This window comes from Mesoplodon mirus (assembly GCF_964341445.2).
Source record: "Mesoplodon mirus genome assembly, chromosome: 12".
NCBI classification, from domain to species: Eukaryota; Metazoa; Chordata; class Mammalia; order Artiodactyla; family Ziphiidae; genus Mesoplodon; species Mesoplodon mirus.
Genome location: NC_138988.1, coordinates 4,354,941 through 4,380,521, shown reverse-complemented (window position 1 = coordinate 4,380,521; position 25,581 = coordinate 4,354,941). Strand labels below are relative to the sequence as shown.

At 50.7% G+C, this 25,581-nt stretch overlaps 1 protein-coding gene across 1 annotated transcript; it reads left to right on the top strand.

The window, feature by feature from the left end:
* Positions 1 to 1,782: 1,782 nt before the first annotated feature.
* Positions 1,783 to 3,144, top strand: TRH (thyrotropin releasing hormone; the record flags this gene model as incomplete). Its single annotated transcript, XM_082638736.1, has 2 exons — positions 1,783 to 1,996; positions 2,666 to 3,144. The coding sequence occupies 2 exons, from the start codon at positions 1,783 to 1,785 to the stop codon at positions 3,142 to 3,144; spliced, it is 693 nt and encodes a 230-aa protein (XP_082494862.1).
* Positions 3,145 to 25,581: the final 22,437 nt, after the last annotated feature.

Genomic DNA, 25,581 nt, shown 5'->3' with positions numbered 1-25,581 from the left:
ATGGTACTCAAACAAAACCATCTATGAGCTAGTGGTAGCCCATAGGCCATCAGTTTTGGAACTCTGAAAACTGTCTCCCTCCCCCACTGTACGGATGAGGAAATTTGGCCAGAGAGGGGGAGGCATTTTCCAGAGGTGACAGAGTCAAGATCAAAGCCCAGGTCCACTTGTCCACTTTCTTCATTTCTCAGTCTCTCCCTTACTCTCTCTCCCTTCGCCACCTTCCGTCTTGACTGTCTCTGTGTCTTTCGGTCTCTCTGGTGTGTGACTGCTCTGTATCTCTCTCTGTATGCATCTCTCGGTCTCTGTCTCTCTCTATCTCCGATTTTCTCCTGTGTGCATCTTTGTAATTGTGTGATTCTCTCAGCAACTCTCTCTCTGTTCCCTACACGAGTGTTCTCGAAGACTTCGAAGCTGGGTGCAGAAACCACCTGGCACCAGCCCCCTATTCTGCCGCTTGTGCCTCCTCACTCCCCCTCCCAGCCCCCGCCGCCCCCGCCGTCCCCGACCCATATTTCCGGCGGAGCTGGCTGGCAGGCGGGCGGGCGGGGTACCCACGGGGCCGGCTGCCGTCAGCGTCCCTTCCCGGCGGCCGCGACCCCTCCCCGCTGACCTCACCCGCGCCGCCGCCTCGCGCAGATATAAGCAGCGGCCCCGCAGGGAAGCTGGCAGCCGGCGTCCCGGGTCCTGCGAGCGCTCCCCGACTCCTGACCTGCCCACTCCAGACCCCAAAACTCCGGATTGGAGCCCAGGATCCCGGACCAGTCCGCGGAGCTCGCGCCGGGCAGGTAACTACCTCCGTCCCTTCTCCCCGCAGGCCGCGTCCGTAGCCCTGGAAAGGGGGCCCTCCGCCCGCCTTCGGGTGCGCCCCGCGGAAAGCGGCGGCTTTCGAGCCCGGAGCGCGCCCAGGAGGGGCGCTGCGCTCGTACCCCAGGCTCTTCCACAGCTCAGGCCGGGGCCCGACGGAGGCACGGCGCGGGCACAGTGGTGGCGGTCCCTCCCGGGTGGGCACGCACGTCCCGGCTTCTGCAGCGCTCGCGCAGCGCGTCGCCCCTGCCGGGGGGCCAGCTGGGGCAGCGCTGGGCAGGACATCGGCGGGAGATCTTGGGAGTTAGAATTCGAATCCGGACGTTAGAAACAGAATTTTCGCGGTGGAATCGAATCTCAGCTTCAGAATCTCACTCTCAGCGCTAAAATAGGATTTTAGAGGTGGAATTAACGTTGAAGTTAGGATTTTAGCGTTAGAATTAGATTCGTAGCCTAGCCATAGAATCTTAGCATTAGAAATAGAGTCAGCGTTGCAATCAGAACGTGGTAGAAGGAGCGTTGGAATGAGAGCCTTGCGCTGGGAAACTTGGGGAGAATTTTAGCCTGCAATGCTGCAATTAGCATCCTGGCCGTCGGGCCCGCGCTGCAGTCTTGGTGGTTACACTCCTGGAGAGCCAGCCCCAGCGCTGGCTTCCCCAGCTCCGCGTAGCCTTGAGAAGTGGCGGTGGCGATGGGGCTCCCACGGCTTCCAGGCTCGCGCAGGCAGAACTGGACGCGGGCAGGCTCTCCAAGCATCCCTACAGGTGAGGACGCCCAGGACCCGAGGCAGACCCTCCGGCTGTCCCCGCCCCCCCGTAAGGTGGCAGGTGGTCCTGCTCCGGAAGGTGTTTGAACGGTTGGTTCCCCCTGGCCTCGGGGTTCCGCTAGGACGGGAAAACGGGCGATAGAAGGGGCTGGGAGGGGAGCGCGGCGCACCTATGCTCTCTCCCTGTCCTCCCTACCCCAGGCGCCGCGATGTCCGGCCCTTGGTTTCTGCTTGCCGTGGTTTTGACCCTGACCCTGACCGGTGTCCCCGGCGGCCGCTCACAGCCGGAGGTGGCCCAGCAGGAGGCGGCTATGGCGGCCGAGCAACTGGGCCTGGACGACCTCCTGCGGCAGGCGGAGCCCCTCCTCCTCCTCCGGGAAGATCTCCAGCGACTCCGAGAGGACCAGGAAGATAGCGAATCAGGTGAGGGGCAGGATTGTGTGGGGCTGCGGGTTGAGAGGAGGACGTCCGAGAGGTTTAGGGGAAACTCGGCCGCAAAGGGGAGGGAGCGACTTGATCATTCAGCCTCTTGCCTTTCAGAAGCTCAGAAACTCCCACTGGCCACACCCTCGGCAGGTGGTGAGTTGACCCTTTCCTGGGACCAGATACCTTTTCCATCGCAGTACCGGGAATATTTCAGAGGGCAGACCTTCAGTAGGAAAGATTCTGTGCCAGGGAGAGAGAGTCTTTTTGTGTGTGACAGCGTTAATTACTACCTACTAGGCACGCATATGCCTGGAACTGTTCTAAGCACTTCAAACACCTTATCACACGATAGGACCTTCCTAAGCATCAGATGGGTACTGTTATTACCCTCCCACACCCCATTTTACACAGAAGAAAACTGAGGCTCAAATAAGTTAAGTGAGTTGCTTACGGTCACACAGCTAGGGAGTGGCAGAGCTGAGACTGGAACCAGAGGCCATGCCCTTGACCATCTGTGTGAGTGTCTATGTGTCTGGGAGACCTGAGAGGCAGGTGCAAGACCATGAATCTGGGTGAATGCTGTGGGGATCTGCCTTGACTGGGAGGAAGGCTGACGTGGGAATCTAGGGGTCCGGGGGTCCCTCACTGGCCTCTTTCCTTCCCCAGAGTCCCAGATCTTTCAACCGCATTGGCTCTCCAAGCGTCAGCATCCAGGCAAAAGGGGGGAGGAGTCAGAAGAGGGAGTTGAAGAGGAAGAGGAAGAAGGAGGGGCCGTGGGACCCCACAAACGGCAGCACACTGGCCGGCAGGAGGATGTGGCTGCATGGCCAGAGGATATAAGCCAGCAGAAGCGGCAGCACCCTGGCCGGCGCTCCTCCTGGCTTGGGTCCACTTTCACCAAGAGGCAGCACCCAGGCAGACGGCTGGTGGATCCCCAGGCCCAAAGCAGCTGGGAAGAGGAGGAGGAGGAGGGAGAGCTGATGCCTGGGAAACGCCAACATCCAGGAAAGAGGACCCCGGGAAGCCCATGCGGGCCCCGGGGATCCTGTGGTCAAGCCAGCCTTCTGCTGGGCCTCCTGGATGACCTGAGCAGGGGCCAGGGGGCTGAAGAGAAGCGGCAGCACCCTGGGCGGCGAGCAGCCTAGGCCAGGGAGCCCCTGGAGGAGTGAGCCCCATTTCCTGAAAAATCAACTTGGGGTCTAAGAATGTCTTGAGCCCTGTATACCCTACCCCTTTGTGACCCCCTTTTTCCCTCCTCCTTAGATGCCTGACCATACACACCTGAGCCCCTGGTATACATACACATCAAACCCCTGGCCTCACCCGCCTACTTCAGGGATGTGAGAAAGCCAGCCTATGAGTTAAAACCTCCTATTACTCCACTTTGCGCCACTGGCAAGGGGGCAGATCCCAGAGTCCCTCTCACCCCCGCCCCTGCAGGCCTGCTCCCCTCCCTAGCCCTGGCTAAGATGACCCTGCTGTGTCTTCTAAGGGATCCCCGGAGTGGGGCAGGGTGCCTCTGGTGTGAACAGGCAGTGAGGGTGGGTGGGATTGAAGCCATGATGTCCAAATCCAGCTTCCATCCCTTGCCCATGTGTCAGGGTTTGCCGTGTGTAAACTTCACTCCCAGTGTCCGGGTCTCCTCCTCTTCTTGGGCATCCTTTTGTGGGTGGGAAGAGCCCTGACCCACAGCTGTGTTCTGCTTGGGGGAAGCATTGTAGGTGCTGCTGTGCTGTGTGGTGGCTGTGGGAATAAACATGTGCAGGAATTTGTAAACATCACCTTGGAAGTCACGGCTTGTATGTAACCCTCTAGGCGCCTTTCCCCTATCAATGATAATAAAACCTGCATCTGGATAATCTCCGTTTGTTGCAGTTCTGTCTCAGCTGGTGTGGGATTTCTCTTTTCAGCATTGAGAGGGGACAGGCTGAGAGCTCCCCAGCTCTGCTGACAAGGGAATCAGGGACCTTGGCAGGGTGAAAGGTTCTCTTCACTGTTCCCATCTCAGAACAAGCTTGGGAGGTGGACTGGAGATCTGGAGCCCATTTGACACCGGGGGAGACTGAGGCCTGGAGATGAGGAAGGGCTTGCCAGACGACACACAGCTAGCTGACGTAGAGCCATGGGTGTGAGAGGCAGCTCAGGCCCCTGCCTTGAGTTTGCCTGATTGTTAGAGGGCTGGTGTGGCTCAGGTTTGTAATCGTCATTGTTCTGTGGCAGGAACCAACAGCCTGTGTCATCTGGCAGGCACAATGAGGACAAAGGAACAGGCTGTGGTTGGCAACTCTAACCAGGGACCTTCTGGGGCCAGGCAGGGAGGCAGGCAGGGTGTAGGATAAGAGGGAGTGGTGGAGACTTGGGCTAACATGAAGAGGCCATCTGAAGACACTTGAATCCAAAAACTTTAACATCATGTGAATCAAATAATAATAATAATAGTAACATATAGCCAACACTTATTATGTGTCAGGCAGTTCTTATGCACTTTACATATATTAATTCTTCTGCCCCTCACAATAATCCTAGGCATTACTATGATTATGCCAAATTTCCTAACAAGGAAACCAAGGTACAGAAAGGTTAAGCGACTTGTCTGAGGCTGAGTTTGGCTCACTCATTTCCACTTCGCTACCTCTGACTCAAACTCTGAAATTTCCTCAGGCCTTAGACTCTGCATTGGACACCCACTTTTTGGTGGGCAGATGGGCTATTTGGCTTTTCTGCAAATAGCTTTTGGTCACCCTCTTGGGGAGGGAGAGGAGGGGTTGGAAGAGTGTCTGAGACTCTGCACCTCTCCTCAGGGAACCACAGTTCAGGTGAGTTGGGGTTGTAGGGAGACTCAGGGCTTATAAAATACACTCACACCCACCATCTCCATTAATATTCTCAGAAGCCTGCTGAAAAATTGAGCATTTGATGGATATTTCTATTTTCTGATGGGGGGCCCGGCACAGATGTTAGGTGCCCCGAGGTGCCTGAAGGTAGAGCTGGCCTTTCCTCTAGGCCGTCTGGCTTTCTTCACTGGCACCATCAAGGCAATCAGGGCCCTAGCAGGAAACCCTCTGCTCACAGACTCCCCCTGAAGGCAGACGCTCCAATACAGGTAACAGGGGCCACTGACAGAACACTTCCTGAACGCTCAGTGCTTACAGACACTTTCTCATCCAATCCCATGGCCACCCCAAAAGGCTGTCATGTCCTTCTGAAGTTGAGTTGCAGTTGAGTGTGGAGAAGTGAAGTGCTTGCCCAAGAATACACCCTACCCTCTCCTCCTTCCAAACTTGCTTGGTGTGGCTGCTGTTGTTACCTCCTCAGATATGGGACAATTTGAAGAGTGAGAAGCCCACTCCCCCAGCCATTTAACATTTCCCCTCTGCCCCTGAGAGTGATCAGACCAGTGCAGCATGGTGGAAAGGGTCTGGGCATTGGCTTCAGTTCTGGACAAATGATTAAACCAATTTGAGCCTCAGTCTTCCCATCTGTAAAATGGGCACAGTAATCCCTATACCTTTCTCAGAGTTGTTCAAAGGAGTAAATGAGGTGGAGCAATAGGTGTCCAGCTCCAAGCATAGTGCCTAGCACCAAGTAAACCCTTATAAATGGTATCTTTAGCTCTAATGCTCCAAGACCAGAAGGGACTCAAAACTGAGCCTTGCAGACACACTTGTTCCTTCCTTCATTCATTCTCCAATCACATACACAAAAAAGAAAAAAAGTAAAAACCCAGACACGGGGGCTTTATTGCGAGTTCTTCTCAGGCACTGGGGCTTTATCCTTAAGAAAGTCTGCATGCTGCTCCCCAAATACCTCTGTCCTTCCCCCTCTCACACACATGCCTTTTGCTTGGCCTAGGATGCTGTGGCAGAGATGCTGCATGTGCTTCCTTACATTTCCCAGCCTCCCTTGCAGTTGGCATGGAGTCATATGACTAGTCCTGGCCAATGGGCTGTGAGCTGGAGTGTCAATCTGGGGCTGTGGCAGTTAGAGCCCCTTAACCCTTTTATTCCTGCCAAGGAAGCCTGGGAGGCTACCGGTTGAGAGAGCAGAGCATGTGAGGGAGGGATGCTGAGCCCTGGCGTCACCAGATGGAAGTTAGATCAGACTTCTCACATGGAAGAAATAAACTTGTGTTGTATTAAGTCACTGAGATGTCAGGGTTTCTTTGTTACCACAGCAAAACTTAGTCAATTCTGACTAACACAGATGCCCCCCACCTTGTTCTCTCTTCACTGAAATCCTTCCCATCTTTCCATTCTCATATGTGTCTACTTTTATCAAAGCTGCCTAAATAAGGGCCTGGCATGAAGTCGGTGCTCAATATATATTTGTTGAATGGATGTTGAAAACTTCAGGTCACTTCCATTTTAGTTTGCTAGAGTGACTCCCAGCCCTTAAGGGGCTCCCCATCCAGTGGGGAGACAGACGACCACTTCGTAGTTAGCAAAGCATGCAAGGTAGACACAGATGGCAAAACAAATTGGTCTGGCTGGGCAAAGCAGGCTTCCTGGAGGAGGAAACATCCAAGCTGAGTCAAAGGATAAATAAGAGATACGATATTTCAGAGAGAAGGAAAAGCATGAACAAAGGCTCCGTGGGAAGAAATCAGTGTTCTTAGAGTTGTTAACACTGGAAATCTGGGGTGTTTTGGCCCATTCCTTTCCTCCTTCACCCTATCTTCTAGCCCTGATTGCCATCCCTTAGAAGTGTGAGAAAGCAGTGCAGTTTGGGGTGGAATCAGGGAAGCCTTCCAGGGGGAAGGGGCACTTGAGGTGAGCTCTGAAGGATGAAAGAAAAAGGAACATTTTCCTAAGCACTTACTCTGGGGCCAGACATCAGGAAAAGCACTTTTATCCCACTGCCCAGCACATAGTAGGTAATTTGTAAATATCTGTTGAATGAATTAATCACTCATCATAGTCAACTCCAGTTCAGAGAAAAGGAAACTAAGAGAGAAGTAAGGTGACTTTTCTCAGCTCATAAGTCTGAAACTTGGGGGTCGTCTCTATGCCTCTCCTCCCCTAGCATCCAATTTTTACCGTGTCCTATAAATTTTACCTCCTGGATATATCTCAGGTCCACACATTTTCTCCCAGTTCCTCTGCCACCACCTGGATCCTGGCCACCATCATTTGCTGGCCTCTGGCTTCCACCCTTGCCCCCAAGCCCATTTTCCACGTAGCAGCCAGAGGGAAGCGGATCTGTCCATGGCAACCACCCTGCTTGAGACCTCTCAGCAGCTTCCATCTCACCTAGAATAAAATCCAAACTCCTTACCATGGCCTGCCCATTCTGTTTCCTGAACACACATCAGGGCCTTTGTCCATGTTGTTCCCTCTGTCTGGAGCCTCCTTTTCTCCTACTCCTCACATTCCCTGGGTCACCTCCTAGGGTGCTTCCTGAACTGTGGAGGTTGGAAAGCAAAAACTGCATTTCCAAGGCTCCCTTGCAGCTAGAGTTTTGGAAGCACAGTAAGGTCTTGTGTGAGATTGGGAAGGCCACTTTGACGATTCCTGCTGGAAAGCAAGGTGATAATGGTTTGTTTCTGCAGCAGCTTCCTGCTGTCTAAACTCCAGCTCTTAAGTATCTAGAGACAGTTGTTGATAGTGGCTTCCTGGTCAGCTTCATAGCTATGGTAGTATGTTATTTTCTCTTTTAAACAACGTTTTTGGGGATATATTTTACATATCATAAGATTTATTCATTGCAGGAATACAATTCAATGATTTTTGGTAAATTTACCTAGTGGTACAACCATCAGCATAAATCAGTTTTAGAACATTTTCAGACTCCCAGTAAAATCCCTGTGTCCATTTACAATTAATCTCTCTCCCCACTCTCAGCCCCAGGCAACTACTAATATACCTTCTCTCTATCAATTTCCCTTTCCTGGATATTTTATACGAACAGAATCTATAATACATGGTCTCTTATGCCCGGCTTTTGCCAATTGGTGTAATGTTTTTGAAGTTCATCCATGATGTAACATGTTTTGTTACTTTGTTCTTTTTGATTGCTGAATAGTATTCCAAGTAGTGGGTTCTTTTTTTAAAAAAATTAATTATTTACTTGGCTGTGTCAGGTCTTAGCTGCGGCACGCGGGGATCTTCATTGCAACGCACTGGCTCTCTAGTTGCGGCTCACGGGCTTAGCTGCCCCTAGCATGTGGGATCCCCGACAAGGGATCGAACCTGCATCCCCTGCATTGGAAGGTGGTTTCTTAACCACTGGACCACGATGGAAGCCCCCAAGTAGTGGTTTCTTAACTTGATGATTCCAATGGCAGCCTCCTCATTTCCCAGTTTCCTGATTAGAAAACTGGGAAACAGCTTCCCTGGCAGGGCACTTCTGTAGTATTTTTCTGCAGAACTGCTCCCCAAGCTCTGACAATTTCGTAAGCACTTTATTCCAAGAGCAAGATATTCAACAACTGGTACAAGACAGGCATCAGCCAATCAGGGCGCATGTCCAATCAGAATGGACGGATTCTGACAAACCTGTGAGGCCACAGCAGTGCAACTAGCTGAACGCCAGCTCTGTTATGTTAAATTAACTTTTCCACTTAACTTCCCTAGAGCGAGCGGTATCTGTTTGCTCTGCTGACTCCTGATGATTCACACTAGGTAACTCCTCCTCCTCAGCTGTCATTTCAGACAGCACTTTGTGGGGATGTGGCACTGCGTCTCGCTTCTTCCTTGCAGCTGTCACAGTTTGTAATTATATCTGTCTTAGGCTGGTTCCCCCAGTACCAGAGCCCAAGACGAGGACTTGAGTGCCAGTGGTTTACTTGGAGGGGGATCCCAGGAAGCAATGGTCTCGGAGTGGGGGAGGGATTCGGGAAAGGGAAGGAAGTGAGTGTAGATGCATTAGTGAGCAGGGTTTCCTTGAGAAACTGTAGAAGAGGCCTCAGTCTCCCACTTGACAGGATGAGGAAGCTGGAGATTTTCTTCTGATTCCCATTGATCAGGGATTGAGGGCTGCTCCTAGGGATGTTAACTCCCTGGCACTTCCAGCTTGCCCCAAGCACTGACCACTAGAGGCCCTTAGGTGAAGAATCTTAGGATGCTCTTGTGGGTACCGCAAAGGTGAGCGCTGAGGGGATGGAGTCAGGGACCAGCAGCGTCTGCCAGTCTTCTTGGGCGGTTTTTTCATAAATGCCTCCTCCTTCACCAAACTCTGCGCTCCACGAAGCAGGGACCACTCCTGTACCCCCAGCACCGAGGACAGTGCCGGCACAGGGCATGTGCTCAGCAAACATTTGTCGAATGTGTGAATGAAGGTGGAGATGGGAGTTGAGATCAGGCCTGCCTGAGCGGGAGCTGGAGAGGCAAACCCAAATGTTGCAGGGTGCTACGCAGTCACTACAAACCTGTGAGCCTGGCCTCAAGGATGGCCCCGGAGCTGAGAGCTTATGTTGTGACCCAGTGTAACATCTGCCCAATTACTCTGCCTTTTAAAATGCCTTAAAGGACATCTAACAGCCCTCTGCAGGTGCCAGTTTTTACCTCTACACTGTGCCACCAAGAGCCTCCTTTGTGCAGGGACTTTCCACTCACGATTTACACCCCTACTTTATGGGTGAGAGATGCCTGGTTTGGAGAGGTGAGGCAACTCGCCCAAGGCCACACATCTCACGTGGGTGGGCCCACCAGGCTCACCCCAGTTCTGTAGACTCCAAGGCCAGTGGTCTTTTCTCTACCCCTGCCGTCCCTCGCTCAGGCAGCTTTAAAAGCCGGGGAACATTCTTTCAAGGAGCTGCCTCTCACAAATTCAGTGAAGCCTCCTGTCCTGCTTTGCTGTGAACCATCCCGATGTCACGACTTCCTCTGATATGTTCTTTAATTAATTCTCTCTGTGAACCTTATTTTGATTAATTAGATGCAGTCAGAGGACTGGTTTGCTGACAGACTCAGTTCCTGCTCAGGCCTCTTGGGTGGTGGAACATGTGGGGCTTCTTACCTGAAGGATGTTGGCAATTAGAGCCCATTTCAATCGCCCGGGTATGAGCTAACTGCCTTGGAGAACATCAATTAGCTCAGGGGCTAAACTGTGCTGAGAGTTATGGGTTACCAAGGGGACCTGTGGTCAATGCCAGAATTTAAGTGGCTCTAGTCTTTGGGGATCATCTTTCCTGAATCGCGGCCACGTTCTAGGCCTGGTGATTATCGGCAGGCTGATTAGACCCTGTCCATTGTGGGGAGTGACTTCCTAATCGCCAGCTGCTGAGGGGGAGAGCTTCCCGGCACCGACGCAGGTACACCCTGCTTGACGTGCCACAGGCTGACAGGCCCGTGTCGGGGGTGGTGGCCGCTTTAGGCCTATGGCCAGAGAGGTGGCACAGGGCACATGTCAGGCTCAGTCCGGTGCCCCCTGGGAGGAGTGTGGCATCTCAGGGCAACCCTGGAGGACATGGAACCCCAGGCCATCCTTGGGAGGTTGAACATTATCTCTGAGGAGATGCCCAACCTAGGAAGAAAAGGGAGCCCCTGCTAGTGCCAGGCTCTGAGCTAATAATCGTAACGGTCAGTGTTTATTGAGCACTTACTATGTGTCAGGCACTGCTCTAACCACTCCACAGGAAGCAGGGCATTCAGCCCTCTCAAGGAGAAAACAGAGGCACAGAGAGGCTAGGCCACTTGCCCCACATCTGAGATTTACACCCAGCCAGTCTGCTTCCAAGCTGAACAGCGATGGATAGAATGCGGGCTCTCATGCGACACTGCTCTGATGACCCGTCAGGTCCTAAAACCCTTTCAGGGGAACCACGAGGTTTTCACTTTCCTAACTACGTATCTGTGTGAGGCTTTCATATGCTTCAACCAAAATTTAATCTGTTGAGTAAATGCAGAAGCAGATAAGAGAATCCAGTTGTCTTCTATTAAGTCAGACAATTAAAAAATTTGTAAAAATGTAAACCAATGCCACTTTTCTCACAAAACTATGTTTTCCATGAAAACATTTTAGTTATGTTAACACGTCATGGATTTACCAGTTATTTTAAAACAAACAAATGTTAAAAAATTCTCATTTTAATTTCTAATATGGGAAATATCAATAGATATAAGCAAAATTCTTTGGGGGGGTGTCAATAAGTTTTAAGTGCATGAAGGGTTGCTGAGAGCAATGAGATTGAGACACACTGATACACACATACTATCTTAAGAAGAGCTGGGGGCTTCCCTGGTGGCGCAGTGGTTGAGAGTCCGCCTGCCGATGAAGGGGACATGGGTTCGTGCCCCGGTTTGGGAAGATCCCACATGCCGCGGAGCGGCTGGGCCCGTGAGCCATGGCTGCTGAGCCTGCATGTCCAGAGCCTGTGCTCTGCAACGGGAGAGGTCACAACAGTGAGAGGCCCACGTACCGCAAAAAAATAAAAAATAAAAAAGAAGAGCTGGACTTAGCACTCTTGTGCGTTAGACACTGTTCTAAGGGCTTTATGTATTTTGACCTACTTAGTCTTCACACCCGGAAGGTAACTATTACAATTATCCACATGGGGAAACTGAGGCACAGAGCAGTTAAATCTCTTGCCCCAAGGCCACAACCAAGACAGGGTAGAGCCCAGCTGCCAACCTAGGTCTCCAGGCTCCAGGTCTGAGCTCTTGGCCATGGCTCTGCACCCTACCTCTGGGCAGCATTGCTCACCCTGGCAGGGGGCGTCAGCATGGAGCTCAGGGCTTACTGTTTTCAATGGCATCATCCTAAGTTCCCCATGATAAGGACATTTCTGCACAAAGAGATACAGCGCTTTGCCTGGATCACACAGCCAAGGGGGCAGGGGGGTGCTCCTGACTCCCCAATTCTGAGCCAGCCCCAGGCCCCACCTCCTCACTGCCCCAACAGTGACCGGCTCAGGGATGGGCCACACCAGGCCGATGAGAGCAGGCTTCAGGGCTTCTGTGGGAACTTTGGTCCAGAGGCTCTCTTTCCCCTCACAGCTTGCTAAACTGGTAGGATGTTAGCCTGGGGCTGCAGCAGGCCACCTGGCCAGGGCAAAGCAAGAAACTGGCTGAGAATCTTCACCACTCAGAAAACAGTCAAGCACTGGAGAGACAGACAGATGTCTGGTGACTTTGAGACTCGGATCCAGCCATACCTTACCCCCTTGGCCTTTTCGCTTACATGAGCCAATAAATTCCGTTTTTTCTCAAGTCATTTGTGTTTCAAATATAACACAACAAGTTTAACATAATCTATAAATGTCACCCTCTTTGAACACAGTTTTAAAGACAGCCTGGATGCAGCTCTTCAGAGGTTGGATGTCTGTGCTTCCCTTGAACCCAGTAATTCCTGGCGATTCTATATTTTAAAGATCTTGGGAGATTTCTGGCTGAAGATGGACAGTTGATGCACAATTAGCTCCTCTCCTTCCTGAATGAATAATCAAGAATGTTCTAAACCAGCGGTCCCCAATCTTTTTGGCACCAGGCACCGGTTTCGTGGAAGACAATTTTTCCATGGATGGCGGGTGTGGGGCCTGGGGTGGGGTGATTCAGGCGGTAGTACGATGGGAGCGATGGGAAAGCAGCACACGAAGCTTCACTTGCTCACTCGCCCGCCGCTCACCTACTGCTGTGCGGCCCCGTTCCTAATAGGCTGAGGAGTCTGCGGGCCGGAGTTGGGGGGACCCCTGATCTAACATTTCAGGAAAATGTGCAAGCTAAACAAGAGACTAAGAGAAACAGAAAAAAATGACCCCAGAGGAAACAGATAATTCTGAAAACAGAAAAGGAGAAATAAGACAAAATACAGCATGCAGGGAATTCCCTGGTGGTCCGGTGGTTAGGACTTGGCGCTTTCACCGCCGTGGCCAAGGTTCAATCCCTGGTTGGGGAACTAAGATCCCGCAAGCCGAGTGGCATGGCCAAAAAAATAAATAAATAAAATAAAATACAGCATCCATAAAACGAGTACAAGATGATACAGAAACGGATCAGTCAGGGAATGAGAAAAAACTCGGAAATTAAAAATATGATTGCTAAACCTCTTAGAAATGCATCTTTTTCTTCAATCCCACTACCCCTGCCCTAAACCTAGGGCTGTTCTTCTCCTCCCTTACCTGGTCTGTTGCTGTCTCTATTTCTTCATCTCTTCTGACAGCTGAATATCCTTCTTTTTGGCCAGCAGGGTGATCTTTTAAAAACATGGACTTCATTATATTTCCCTGCTTAAAAACTCTGATGAGTCTTCATTTCCTTCATAATAGAAGTCATTCATGGGACTTCCCTGTGGCGCTGTGGCTAAGACCCCAAATGCAGGGGGCCTGGGTTCGATTACTGGTCAGGGGACTAGATTCCACATGCATGCTGCAACTAAGAGTTTGCATGCCACAACTAAGGAGCCCACGTGCTGTAATTAAGGAGCCTGCCTGCTGCAAATAAGACCCGATGCAGCCAAATAAATAAATAAATAAATATACTTTTTAAAAAGTCATTTATGTCCAGAACGAGTGGCAGACACTGTTAATTGCCTTCTCAACAGACATTTCCCCCATTTCTTCCTGGTCTTGTTCAGGTGTCAAGCAGCCACATGTCTCCAAAGAGGTGACTCTTCATTGGTCTAAGCCAATCGTGAAAATTCCATTCTCTTGCCAGTGATCTGTTTAGGGGTGTTTGTGTCACTTAGTGAAATATGAGACGTCAGTGGGGCAAAAATGGGGTCCTTGGAAAAAGGTTTGTTGCTGATGAAACAGATGCACCATGGGAAAAAATAAGCCCTCTTCTTCTGCTTAATGTCATAATGTTCTCAAGTGATATCTGGAACTCTGGCAGCCGTTTCATGACCATGAGGGCAAAGCCTGAGATAGAAGTCAACCCACCGGGAATGGCAGAGAGGAAAGATGGGTATATCTGAGTCCCTGACAATGTCATTGAGTCACGTAGAATCAACCAACCCTGGAGGCACCACATCTCCGAACATCTTGTTATGTGGGATAATAAAACTGACTCATTGTTTAAACCACTTCTACTTGGGGCTTCTCTTACTTGTGGCCCAAAGCATCCTAACTGCTATAGAACCTGACATTTTAGCTTCATCATCTGCCACGTCCCAGCTCTCGTGCTCCCCCACCCTTTGCTGTCGCTTGTCTTAGCTGTGCCCTGTCCCCAAACATGCCACACTCTTTCCTGCCTCTAAATCTTTGCCCCCATCATTCTGTCTGCTGGGAATGCCCTTGCCTACTCATCCTTTAGTATCCAGCGACTCAATGACACTACTGCCTCTGGGATGTTCCTAACACCCCTGGTTGGGTTGGATGACCCTCCTCTATGCTTCCAGCTCCCACTTCACACCACTGACCACCAGGGAGCATGTCTATTCCACATTGAAGTGTGAGATCTTTGAGGGGGGGTGAAGAATTGTGTCCCTAGGACTCAGGAAAGATGCTTCTCGTTTCCTCTGCGGTAGGAGGAAATTGCCTCCAAATTTATGCTCGTGTTTATGTGTTTATGTGGTAGAATGAGCTGGTTAAAAGCCAGGCTTTGGAATCCAGCAGACCTGGTTCTGAGTCCGACCTCAACCACTAACCAGCTGTGTGGCTTCCGATGGCTAACAACCTCTCTGTGTCTCAGTCCCCCACTACCAAGTGGAGACGGCAAAACCTAGGGAGTCGTGAAGATTTAATGAGATGAGGCATGTAAATCATTTAATTTAGGGCCTGACACATAGTAGATTATTCACAAATGCCAGCTCTTGGTATTACCACTTTATTAGTTTGTATTTGTTTTGGTTGGGGGAAGAGTTTTGAGCTTTCATATAATTCTCAAAGGGGTCTGCAATCCAGGAAGGTCAAGAACCGTTGGTTTGGGAATAAAAGGAGCATGGGTCTGCCTGCTGGGGTGGGGATATTATGATAAATGTGCACGTCTCGCCTTTGTAAAGTCCGTCGGGATTGCGCCGTGTGATTGCCTCTGTGGGGTCAGGATGCCCGAGCTAGCCAGGATGAGTCCCCCGCCTTTATCATCCCTCCCCCAAGGCCTCAGTCCCTGTGACCTCAGAGCTCTCCAAATGCCTCATTAGCGCCTGCTGAGAGCAGAGCCAACAAGGGGGGCTGCCGTGGCCTCTGCGGAGCACGCCCCTCGTTAGAGCAGAAGGAAGCAGCAGCTCTGACAGCAGGGTGGGCAGGGCCTGCAGTCCCTTTGTGTCTGGGCCTGATGACTCAGGGAACATCGCATTTCTGAGGACATTATTGTCAGCACAAAGCAGTGGCTTCGGCCCTCTGGACCAGCACTGTTCCTCCCCCACCATGATTCTCCAGCCCACTTTCTAAGCTGCCACAGCTGCAGCACGGAAGCCGCCTTTATAATATACTAGTTCTTGACTAATTGGTCCTCCTGGTGGCCAAGAGAGGGTGAATCAGAACATGAGGCTGCAGTGAGTGGGGCAGAGCCAGGATTCAGACCCCGTGTCTCTGCTCCAAACCCTTGAAGCGGGGGGCAGACTTGATGTCAGGCAAACGTCGTGGCTCCTGGTTCTGCCACTTTCCAGCCATGGTGTTAGGCAAATCATTTCTACTCTCTCTACCCCAGTGTCCTCATCTGTAAGAAGGGGATGAATAATCATACCTGAACCCCTACTCCCCTACCCTGCAGACAACTCATTTCACAAGTCAGCTCTGTTCACGTTTCTCTCCTGCTGACATCCCTTAGCAATGCTAACCCCGCCCCTCAGGACACAGGCCAGTTCCTCGGCCTGCCGTTCAAGGCTCTTTGTAAGCCGGACCCTGCCCATTGCTCCTGTCTCAGCACCTACCACCCACCTCATCCAATCACACTGTACAGACCAAATGATTTCTTCCTGCCTCTCTTTTTGAAGTTGGAAAATCCCAACTTCAGACTCAACTCAGGCACCTCCTCCTCCAGGAAGCCTTCTGTGACCTCCTCCCATGTTGCATCACACAACTCTTCTGGGATCCCACCTGCCAGAGTTAGATAGACCTGGCCCCAGGATCCTGGGGTCCATCTAGAACAGTGCATCTCAAAGTGTGGACCAGCATCATCTGGAAACTTGTGAGAAATGTGACATCTCAGGCCCCATGTCAGACCTTCTGAATCAAAACTGGGAGCGGGGCCCAGCAATCTATGTTGTAAAAAGCCCTCCAGGGAATTCTGACGCTCAGGTTTGAGAACCACCAGTCTAATCCAGGCCTCTGCAACCTGTTATATTTCGGTGTTTGAAGTGCCTCATGACATGGTCCCGACTCCAGCACCTGCTGCAAGAGGGGGAGGCCCAGGCCGAGCGGTCATCTCCCCAGGGTGCCACCAGCTCATGGAATTGTTAGGGATGAGAATTTTCCCCATCACGTCCCCTTCCTCCACTTCCTGAACACCGTCAACCAATTTCAAATTGTAACTTTCTTTTATTGGCAAAGAAGAAATTTCGGCACCTGTCTCATTTATTTCTCATCAGCTTCTCTTCCATCCTAATCCTGCCAGGCTGGGACCTGCTGAGCTTGAGAATCAAACCACCGGTCAGCTGCCTCTTCAGGAAAATGTTGTCAATTTCACGTGGATCCTCTCAGACACACCAAATGTTGTCTGGAAAAATACTTCTTTTCTCCTCTTCTCTTGCCCAACACCCCACCAGTGTGGTTCAGAAAGCTGGGAAGGTCTCAGCAGACCAGGTGTTTTCTGCACCAGGTTCTTCTCCCAACAGAAGAGTCATTTCCCTCAATCTAATCTCCTTCCTCCACTTCAGGAATCTGCTAACCTCAAGTTCTTCTTGGTGTCTAACCCAACTCTTTCTTTTTTTTTTTTAATTATTTTATTTTTTTTTATTTTTGGCTGCGTTGGGTCTTCGTTGAGCACACAGGCTTTCTCTAGTTGTGGCGAGCGGGGGCTACTCTTCGTTGCAGTGTGCGGGCTTCTCATTGCAGTGGGTTCTCTTGTTGCGGAGCACGGGCTCTAGGCACACAGGCTTCAGTAGTTGTGGCACACGGACTTAGGTACTCCGTGGCATGTGGGATCTTCCCAGACCAGGGCTCGAACCTGTGTCCCCTGCATTGGCATGCAGATTCTTAACCACTGCGCCACCAGGGAAGCCCTAACCCAACTCTTTCTTGCTGTCACTGGCTCCAAACCAGCCTGTGATATATAAGGAACAAGTAGTTTTATCTCTGTGTTACAGCTCTGGAAACTAGCAAAGGGCCAGGCACACAGTGAGCACTCAATAAATGTTTTATTTGTTTATAAGATGAGTGAAGGGGGAGATTAATAATAAAATTTGACGATTGAAAATGAACATCTGAGACTTCCCTAGCGGTCCAGTGGTGAAAACTCTGGGCTTCCACTGCAGGGGGCAGGGGTTCGATCCCTGGCCACGGAACGAAGATCCTGCATGCCGCACGGCGCTGCCAAAAACATAAATACATACATATATACATACACACATATGAATGTACCAAAAAAAAAAGCAAATGAACATTTACTCTGCACATTATGTTAAGTGTCTCAGATCTATTCACTCTGCCAACAACTTTACGATGTAGATATTATTTTATTCTCATTTTACGTATGAAGAAACCGAGGCTCAGAGAGATTAAACAACGTGTGTAAGGTCACACAGCAATTTTGTGACAAAACCTGTATTTGAACCCAGGTGAACTAACTGTACAATTGGGGGCTCGCTTCCTGGATAGACCCTTGAGTGTTTCTTTTGCATGGGGGCAGCTGTCGAAGGAAGCATCCTGCCTCTGGAGATTTAGGATGAGGAGGGCAAGGCCCGAGGCAGAGACAAATGAGCCCCGTAGTTGTCCTTTTATTATTTTTTATATAAATTTATTTATTTTATTTTTATTTATTTTTGGCTGTGTTGGGTCATTGCTGCTGCGCGTGGGCTTTCTCTAGTTGCGGCAAGCGGGGGCTACTCTTCGTTGCGGTGCACGGGTTTCTCATTGTGGTAGCTTCTCTTGTTGTGGAGCACGGGTTCTAGGCGCGCGGGCTTCAGTAGTTGCAGCATGCGGGCTCAGTAGTTGTGGCTCGCGGGCTCTAGACCGCAGGCTCAGTAGTTGTGGCGCACGGGCTTAGTTGCTCCGCGGCATGTGGGATCTTCCCGGACCAGGTCTCGAACCCATGTCTCCTGCATTGGCAGGTGGATTCTTAACCACTGCGCCACCAGGGAAGCCCCCCGTAGTTGTCCTTTGATGACAGGCTTCTGAAGCTGGAAGGAGGAAGAGGAGGAGGAGGAAGCTGCCCAGGAGCCGAGAGCAGTGGGGGAGATGCTGGCATCTAGGCAGCTAGTGCCAACAGGTCTGAGAAAAAGGCCCCTTTCCTCGCACAAGGCTGGGGATCCTGTTAGAGCAAAGCTTCACAACCAATGACAAGGGCTTCCCTGGTGGCACAGTGGTTGAGAATCTGCCTGCTAATGCAGGGGACACAGGTTTGAGCCCTGGTCCGGGAAGATCCCATATGCTGCGGAGCGGCTGGGCCCGTGTGCCACAACTACTGAGCCTGCGCGTCTGGAGTCTGTGCTCCGCAACAAGAGAGGCAGTGACAGTGAGAGGCCCACGCACCGCGATGAAGAGTGGCCCCCGCTTGCCGCAACTAGAGAAAGCCCTCGCACAGAAACGAAGACCCAACACAGCCAAAAATAAATAAATTAATTAATTTAAAAAAAAAGAGTGGCCCCCGCTCGCCGCAACTAGAGAAAGCCCGTGCACAGAAACGAAGACCCAACACAGCCAAAAATAAATAAATAAATAAATAAATAAATTAAAAAAAAACAGACAAACAGTGGCAAGCAGCAAAGACAGAGCTTGCCCCCTCCAATGCCTCCCCACCACCCGGGCAAAACAAGTGGCTGTTGAGTTAAGGTGCCTCTTTCTTTCTTTCCCCAAACCTACCATCATTTTTAATTTTTAAAATTTACTCAAGTAACAAATGTCGACATTAAAAAAAAAAACTACACAATGTAAAAGCTGTGAGTCGAGTTTGTTCAGTGCCTCTCCGAGGACTACAGCCCAGGAGACAGACTCTCAGGCTGAGGAACTGTCCTGAAGAGGTAAGTGGGGAGGCCAGTATATATGTGATTTTGGCGAAGTGGGTACAGGCAACCGAGCACACATCTCAGTACCAGGAACAGATAGCTTAGTTAATGGTTTTAGTGCTTTCTCAAAGTGTGGGAAGATGCAAGAGTTTAGGTTCATAAAATTTTCTCCTGAAAATATCCAGCTATCTGAAGGCCTGTTCTGCCAGTTTTCCCAGAGCACAGAGAGCCTCATTCCTGATCTCCACCCTGAACTCCTTTCAGGGTGTGTTGAAGGTCAGGGACTGTAGTGGCTAGTGACCTAATCCTTGTAGAGCCGGATGGCAAGCAACATTCTTCAGTTGGCATAAATTATTACATTATTGTTTAAAAATTCAGGTACATACAGATCTGCAGAGCAAAAATTAGAGTCTCATTTTATAACTCCCCACCTCCCTGCATCCCTCTGAAGAGGTGATCACAGTTCACAGTTTGGAGGTAGCTGGCCCAGGGCATTGCTGCCAGGAAGTGGAGGGGCCTAGGGAGGTAATGAGGAGGGTGTGTGACCCTGTGGCCATTGCTTCATGGTAATCCTCCCAGACTGCTCACAGGTGCCACCATTTCACGGGTAATATCTCCAGACGGACTACAAGCCTGGAGGGATCTGGAGTATCTGGAAGTCACTGCAGAGCACACCGAGGGGTGGCCTTTCAGGTAGGGAGGTGGGGGAAGGTTTTTTGGTTTTGTTTGTTTGTTTGTTTGTTTGTTTGCGGTACACGGGCCTCTCACTGTTGTGGCCTCTCCCGTTGCGGAGCACAGGCTACGGACGCGCAGGCTCAGCGGCCATGGCTCACGGGCCCAGCCGATCAGCGGCATGTGGGATCTTCCCGGACCGGGGCACAAACCCGTGTCCCCTGCATAGGCAGGTGGACTCTCAACCACTGTGCCACCAGGGAAGACCTGGGGGAAGGTTTTTAAACATAGATTTTGTTATTATTCAGGTGTGGTGAGGCCCACGGGCCAGGAGACCACAGCCATTAAAAAGAGAGTTTGGGAATTCCCCGTGGTCCAGTGCTTAGGATAGGATACGGTGATTTCACTGCCGAGGGCTTGGGTTCAATCCCTGGTTGGGGAAATAAGAAAAAAAAGAAAGGAAGAAGGAAAGAAAGAAAGAGAGAGAGAGAGAGGGAGGGAGGGAAGAAGGGAGGGAGAAAGGAAGGGAGAAAGGAAGAAAGAAGACAGTTTGTTTCCCACAGCTCCTGAGTGGAGGGGACTCACCACTCCATTGCAGGTGGGGACCCAGTAGGAAGCACCAGGCTTGCTGGAAGGCAGAAAGAGGGAAAATGTGGGCAAGAGCCTTTACTGTGGTTTCTGTAGGAAGGAACGGGCGAGGCAGCGTAAGTGGGTTTGAATAATTCCAGTGGGCTCTGGGGAGGAGGGGCTATCCCTAGCTGTCTGGTGCCTGGCCCTGGGGTGCTTAGGGCACGGGGGCTGGGGGGCGGTAGTGGTTCAGGGTATAAGAGCTCCAGAAAGGAGGTGATGGGGGTGTCATCTCTGGATGGGTTAGTTTGCATCTAAAAGTCATTCTCCCAGGTAATCCTTTACTATCTCTAGGAATTGGCTACCCTGGGAGGGACAGCCTCTCCAAAGCCCGCAAGGCCCCAGAGATCAAAGAAAGCATCAGAAATCAGAGAAGGTAAAAGGCACAGGAGGAGCCAGAAACTCTGGGCCTGAGGCTGGTAGGCCAAGGGGGAGGGGCCGCACTTCCAGGGCCTGTGACCAATGCGCCATCTGGGACAGGATGTGCCCCAGAGGGATGTGCTCATTGCCGGCTGTGACTTCCCTCCCGGGGGCAAAAATGCCGAACGTGCTGGGCATATAATAAACCCTCGGTAAGTGTCAGCTGAAAGGATGCTCGATATGTATACATATAGCTGGTTCACTTCGTTATACAACAGAAACTAACGCAACATTGTAAAGCAATTATACTTCAATAAAGATGCTAATTAGGGCTTCCCTAGTGGCTCAGTGGTTAAGAATCTGCCTGCCAATGCAGGGTACATGGGTTCGAGCCCTGGTCCAGGAAGATCCCACATGCCGCAGAGCAACTAAGTCTGTGTGCCACAACTACTGAGCCTGTGCTCTAGAGCACGCGAGCCACAACTCCTGAGCCCACGTGCCACAACTATGGAAGTCCGTGCGCCTAGAGCCCATGCTCCGCAACAAGAGAACCCACTGCAATGAGAAGCCCACGCACCGCAAAGAAGAGTAGCCCCTGCTCGCCACAACTAGAGAAAAGCCCGTGTGCAGCAACAAAGACGGAATGCAGCCAAAAATAAATAAATAAAATAAAGAAGTTAATTTAAAAATAAAATAAATAAACTGCTGAAAAAAAAAGAAGAAAGGATACCCACTGAGTCTCTGGAAAGAAACACAAATCCTAGCCTTAGTAGCCCCTGCATTTGCATATTGGCACACATCACATGTGAGCTCACACACACACACACGCACTCTCACACCTTGTCTCCTCTTATTTTGCATAAATGTATCATCCCTCTACTCTATTCCTCGTCCTCAGCTGCTTTTAGCACCACATGACTGTGCCATTAGAGATATCCCCTGTTCTTTTTAATCACTGCAGTGGTTGACGTGTGGAGGCGCCATCATTCATTTTCGCACTCCCCTATTGCTGGATATCTAGGTTACTTTCAGTGCTTCCTGATGACAAACCATGCCGTGATGAGCAGCCTTGTGCAGACGTGAGAGTTTCTGTGGGATAGAACACCTAGAAGGGAAATCTCAAGGACAAAAGTCATGGACAGATACGATTTTTGTAAATCCTGCCAATTGTTCTACAAAAGGCTGTACACAGTTTACACTCCCACAAGAGTGCAGGAGATTTGAGAGTACTCATTTCCCTTCACCATTTCCAACACTGGATATTATCAGTCTCTAATATTATTAATTAATTAATTTATTTATTTATTTATATTTTTGGCTGCATTGGGTCTTTGTTGCTGCACGCGGGCTATCTCTAGTTGCGTCAAGCAGGGGCTGCTCTTCGTTGTGGTGCGTGGGCTTCTCATTGCAGTGGCTTCTCTTGTTGTGGAGCATGGGCTCTAGGTGCATGGGCTTCAGTAGTTGTGTCATGTGGCCTCAGTAGTTGTGGCACACAGGTTTAGTTGTTCTGCAGCATGTGGGATCCTCCCGGACCGGGGATTGAACCCATGTCTCCTGCGTTGGCGGGCGGATTCTTAACCACTGCACCACCAGGGAAGTTCCTAATATTTTAAAAATTAACCTATTTCTAGTATGCATTCTACTTGATTCCCAAAGTGGTTCAAGGCAGCTTTTACTCAAAGATATGTGGAGGAAGCATTCTAGAATCGGACTCAAGTTGTGAGGGCTCTAGAATCAGACCACTTAGGTTCAAATCCCAGTCACAACACTTGAAGGCTGTGTGACCTTGGCAAGTTTCTTAACTTCTCTGTGTGTTGGCTTCTTTGTGGTAGGATGAGAAAAAGAGATTGTGGTAGATGGTAGCCATAAAAATGCGCCCCTGAGGTTTCCAAGGATGGGGTGTGTCACTGACTGCCTCAGCTGCCTGCACTGAAGGAAGGACACAAGACACTGCCTCGGAGACCAGGTTCTCATGGGCTGCTTCCAGCCAGTGACTGAGAGAAGCAGGCCCTTCCCAAGGGACAGGACACCCCAAGGGCCTGGTGGCCACACCTTTTACTTCCTCTTTTGACTCGCTTGCCTCTCTTTGCTAAGGACCCTTGTGATTACATTTAGGGCCCACCTGGATAATCCAGAATCATCTCCCACCTTGAGATCCTCCACTCAATCCTATCTGCAAATTCCTTTGGACACATAAGGTAACAGTCACAGGTTCTGGGCATTTTGGGGGGCCATTATCAGCCAACCGCATTACCCACCTGCCCTCTTTTCCTCTCCTTCCCAAGGGAGTGAGACCTGCGTTGTGGTCGGATGCCTCTCCCAGTTGCCTCCAGGGAAAGTACAGGACACCCAGTTAAAAGTCAGGTAAACAATGAATAATTTGTTTTAACTCAGCTTCTTGAGCCATTTTATTTTATTTGTTTGTTTTGGCCACACTGTGTGGCATGGGGGATCTTAGCTCCCCTACCGGGGATCAAATTCGTGCCCCCTGCAGTGGAAGCCCAGAGTCCTAACCACTGGACCGCCAGGGAAGTCCCTATATTTTTAATAGACATATGCATGGGATATATTGCATAGAACGTACTTCTACTATAAAGTTGTTCATTGTTTTTCTGACATTCAAATTTAAGTAGGTGTCCTGTACTTTTTGTTTGCTCAACCTGGTGACCTTACTCTGGCTCCTTCCCCACATTCCTTCGCGGGGACAGTCGTGCCCTGGCTGAGGCCTGAGGACGCCTACATGTCCCATCTAGAGTGCAGTGGGTGTCTGGGGACTAGAACACCAGGCGTCCCCACCCTGATTCTGTGCCTCTCCTGCCTGGACAGGGCTGGACATTCTCAGCCAAAGTCAGGGCTCTGGCACTGGCGTCTCCATCTTGGACACTTCTTTCTGTTAACCTATTCTGTATCTTTTAAATAATGATTTATTGGGGCTTCCCTGGTGATCCAGTGGTTAAGACTTCGGGCTTTCATTGCAGGGCAGGGTACAGGTTCGGTCCCTGGTCGCGGAACTAAGTTCTGGCATGCCATGTGGTGTGGATCCCCTACAAAAAGATTTATTTTTAAAAGTGAAAAAAAAAAAAGTCCAGAAGTTCCAGAAGTAGCTACTTTTACTAGTTTCTTGTGTGTTCCTCTGGAGATATTTTAAGCATTTTCAACATCCCTGTGCTGTCCTGGACTTGGGAGTTATCCCTCCCCTCCTCTCCCTCTCCGTGCAAGCCTGGAAGGCAGCCTCTATTCCGTGATCCCACATGCCCTGGGTGTCCTCTCTCTGCTCCCTTCCTGGTATGGTGAGTGTGCCTCTGGCTCTGAAGAAAATGATTTGGGGTGGTATATGGCTCAAAGTTTTAATAGTTTAGCTTTTATTTAAATGTGTATTAAAGAAAACAGACTAGTACTTCCAACTCATAATTTCACATCTGCCTAAAATGTGGTTAAATTTTTAAATAAATAAATAAAATTTATTTACCTTGTCTTCAAGGTAAATAACAGGCGATTTGTAAAAGGGGTGAAATTGTACAGGAGGCACAGGGACAGCTCAGAAGCTTGGAAATGCTGCTGCCTGTAACAGGTGACTCAAGAAAGTGAGACGGATGCTTCGTGCCTAGAATGAGCCCACCCAGCGGCTGGGAGAGGGAGGCAGAGGTCCTGAGCTGTGATTCTCAGTCTTGGTTGAACATTGGAGTCACATGGGAAGTGTTAAAAATCCCAGAGTCCAGCATGCGTTCCAGATCAACCTGAGGGTTCCGGACAAGCATCAGAGTTCTTTAAGTCCCACCAGGGACAGGTGAGTGGTTCCCAGAGCTCTCCTCAGTTGGATGCCTCTGTCTGCGAGGGGAGCAGAGGCTGTAGGGGTGCCTGGGGCTGAGTAGAGGCAGGAGGGGCGGGGAGGAGGCCGCTGCAGTCATCCAGGCCAGAGATGGTGGTGTGGCAGCGAGGTGGGGAGAACTGGGCATATTCTAGATCCGTTTCAGCGCAAAAGTCCACGGGACTGGCTGATGGATTCCGAGTGAAGTGTGAGAGAAGAGGGGTCAAAGACGACTGCAAGGCTTTTGGCTGGAGCACCTGGCTGAACGGAGGTGCCATTTACTCCCATTGACAGGATGTAGAAAGAATAGATTTGGGGGTGGGGTCCCCGAGGGAAAAGAACCCATGAGCTCTGGTGAAGGCACAGGGATGGTCCAGAACACGCTGTGCGACGTGCCGTCTGAGCTCCATGCTGTCGTCAGCTGCTCAGTCAAGCCCCCTGCAAAGAGAAAGGGGCCTCACGTTCAGCGGTGCACGGGCTTGGTCGCGGAGCAGGAGGGGGACTGACTCTCCCGCACCAGGCCACTGGGGTGCTCACCCTCCTCTGCTGGGCAGCAGGGGGTAGCCTCCGAAGGCCTAAGATGGGGACCAGCCCACGCTGGCAACCTGGGCCGTCTGCACGGCTCGAGGTGGCCGTATGGCGCCCCCTGGTGGCTGTCTCGGCTCCTCGCAGCCCTCTGCTCACCCTGCACGCATAGCCTACAAAGAGCATGCACTGTGAAAAGGTCTCCAACCCAGCGCCCCTCCCCAGAGGCAACTACTGCCAGAAGTTGCTTCCTTCCAGAGACTCAGCATGCATCCTTTTTTTTTTGGAATTTTATTTATTTTTTTACAGCAGGTTCGTATTAGTTATCTATTTTATACATATTAGTGTATATATGTCAATCCCACTCTCCCAATTCATCCCACCACCACCACCTGCCCGACCACTTTCCCCCCTTGGTGTCCATACGTTTGTTCTCTACATCTGTGTCTCTATTTCTCAGCATGCATCCTTTACACTGACACTTATCAAGGGTTTGCTATGTGCCAAGCACACGTGGCATTTCTTTCCTCTGCCTCTCTTCCCAGGACAGAAGCCAAAAGGCAAATCCTGTCCCTCTCCTGCTCCAAACCCTACTCTTTCCCCCACCTCACTC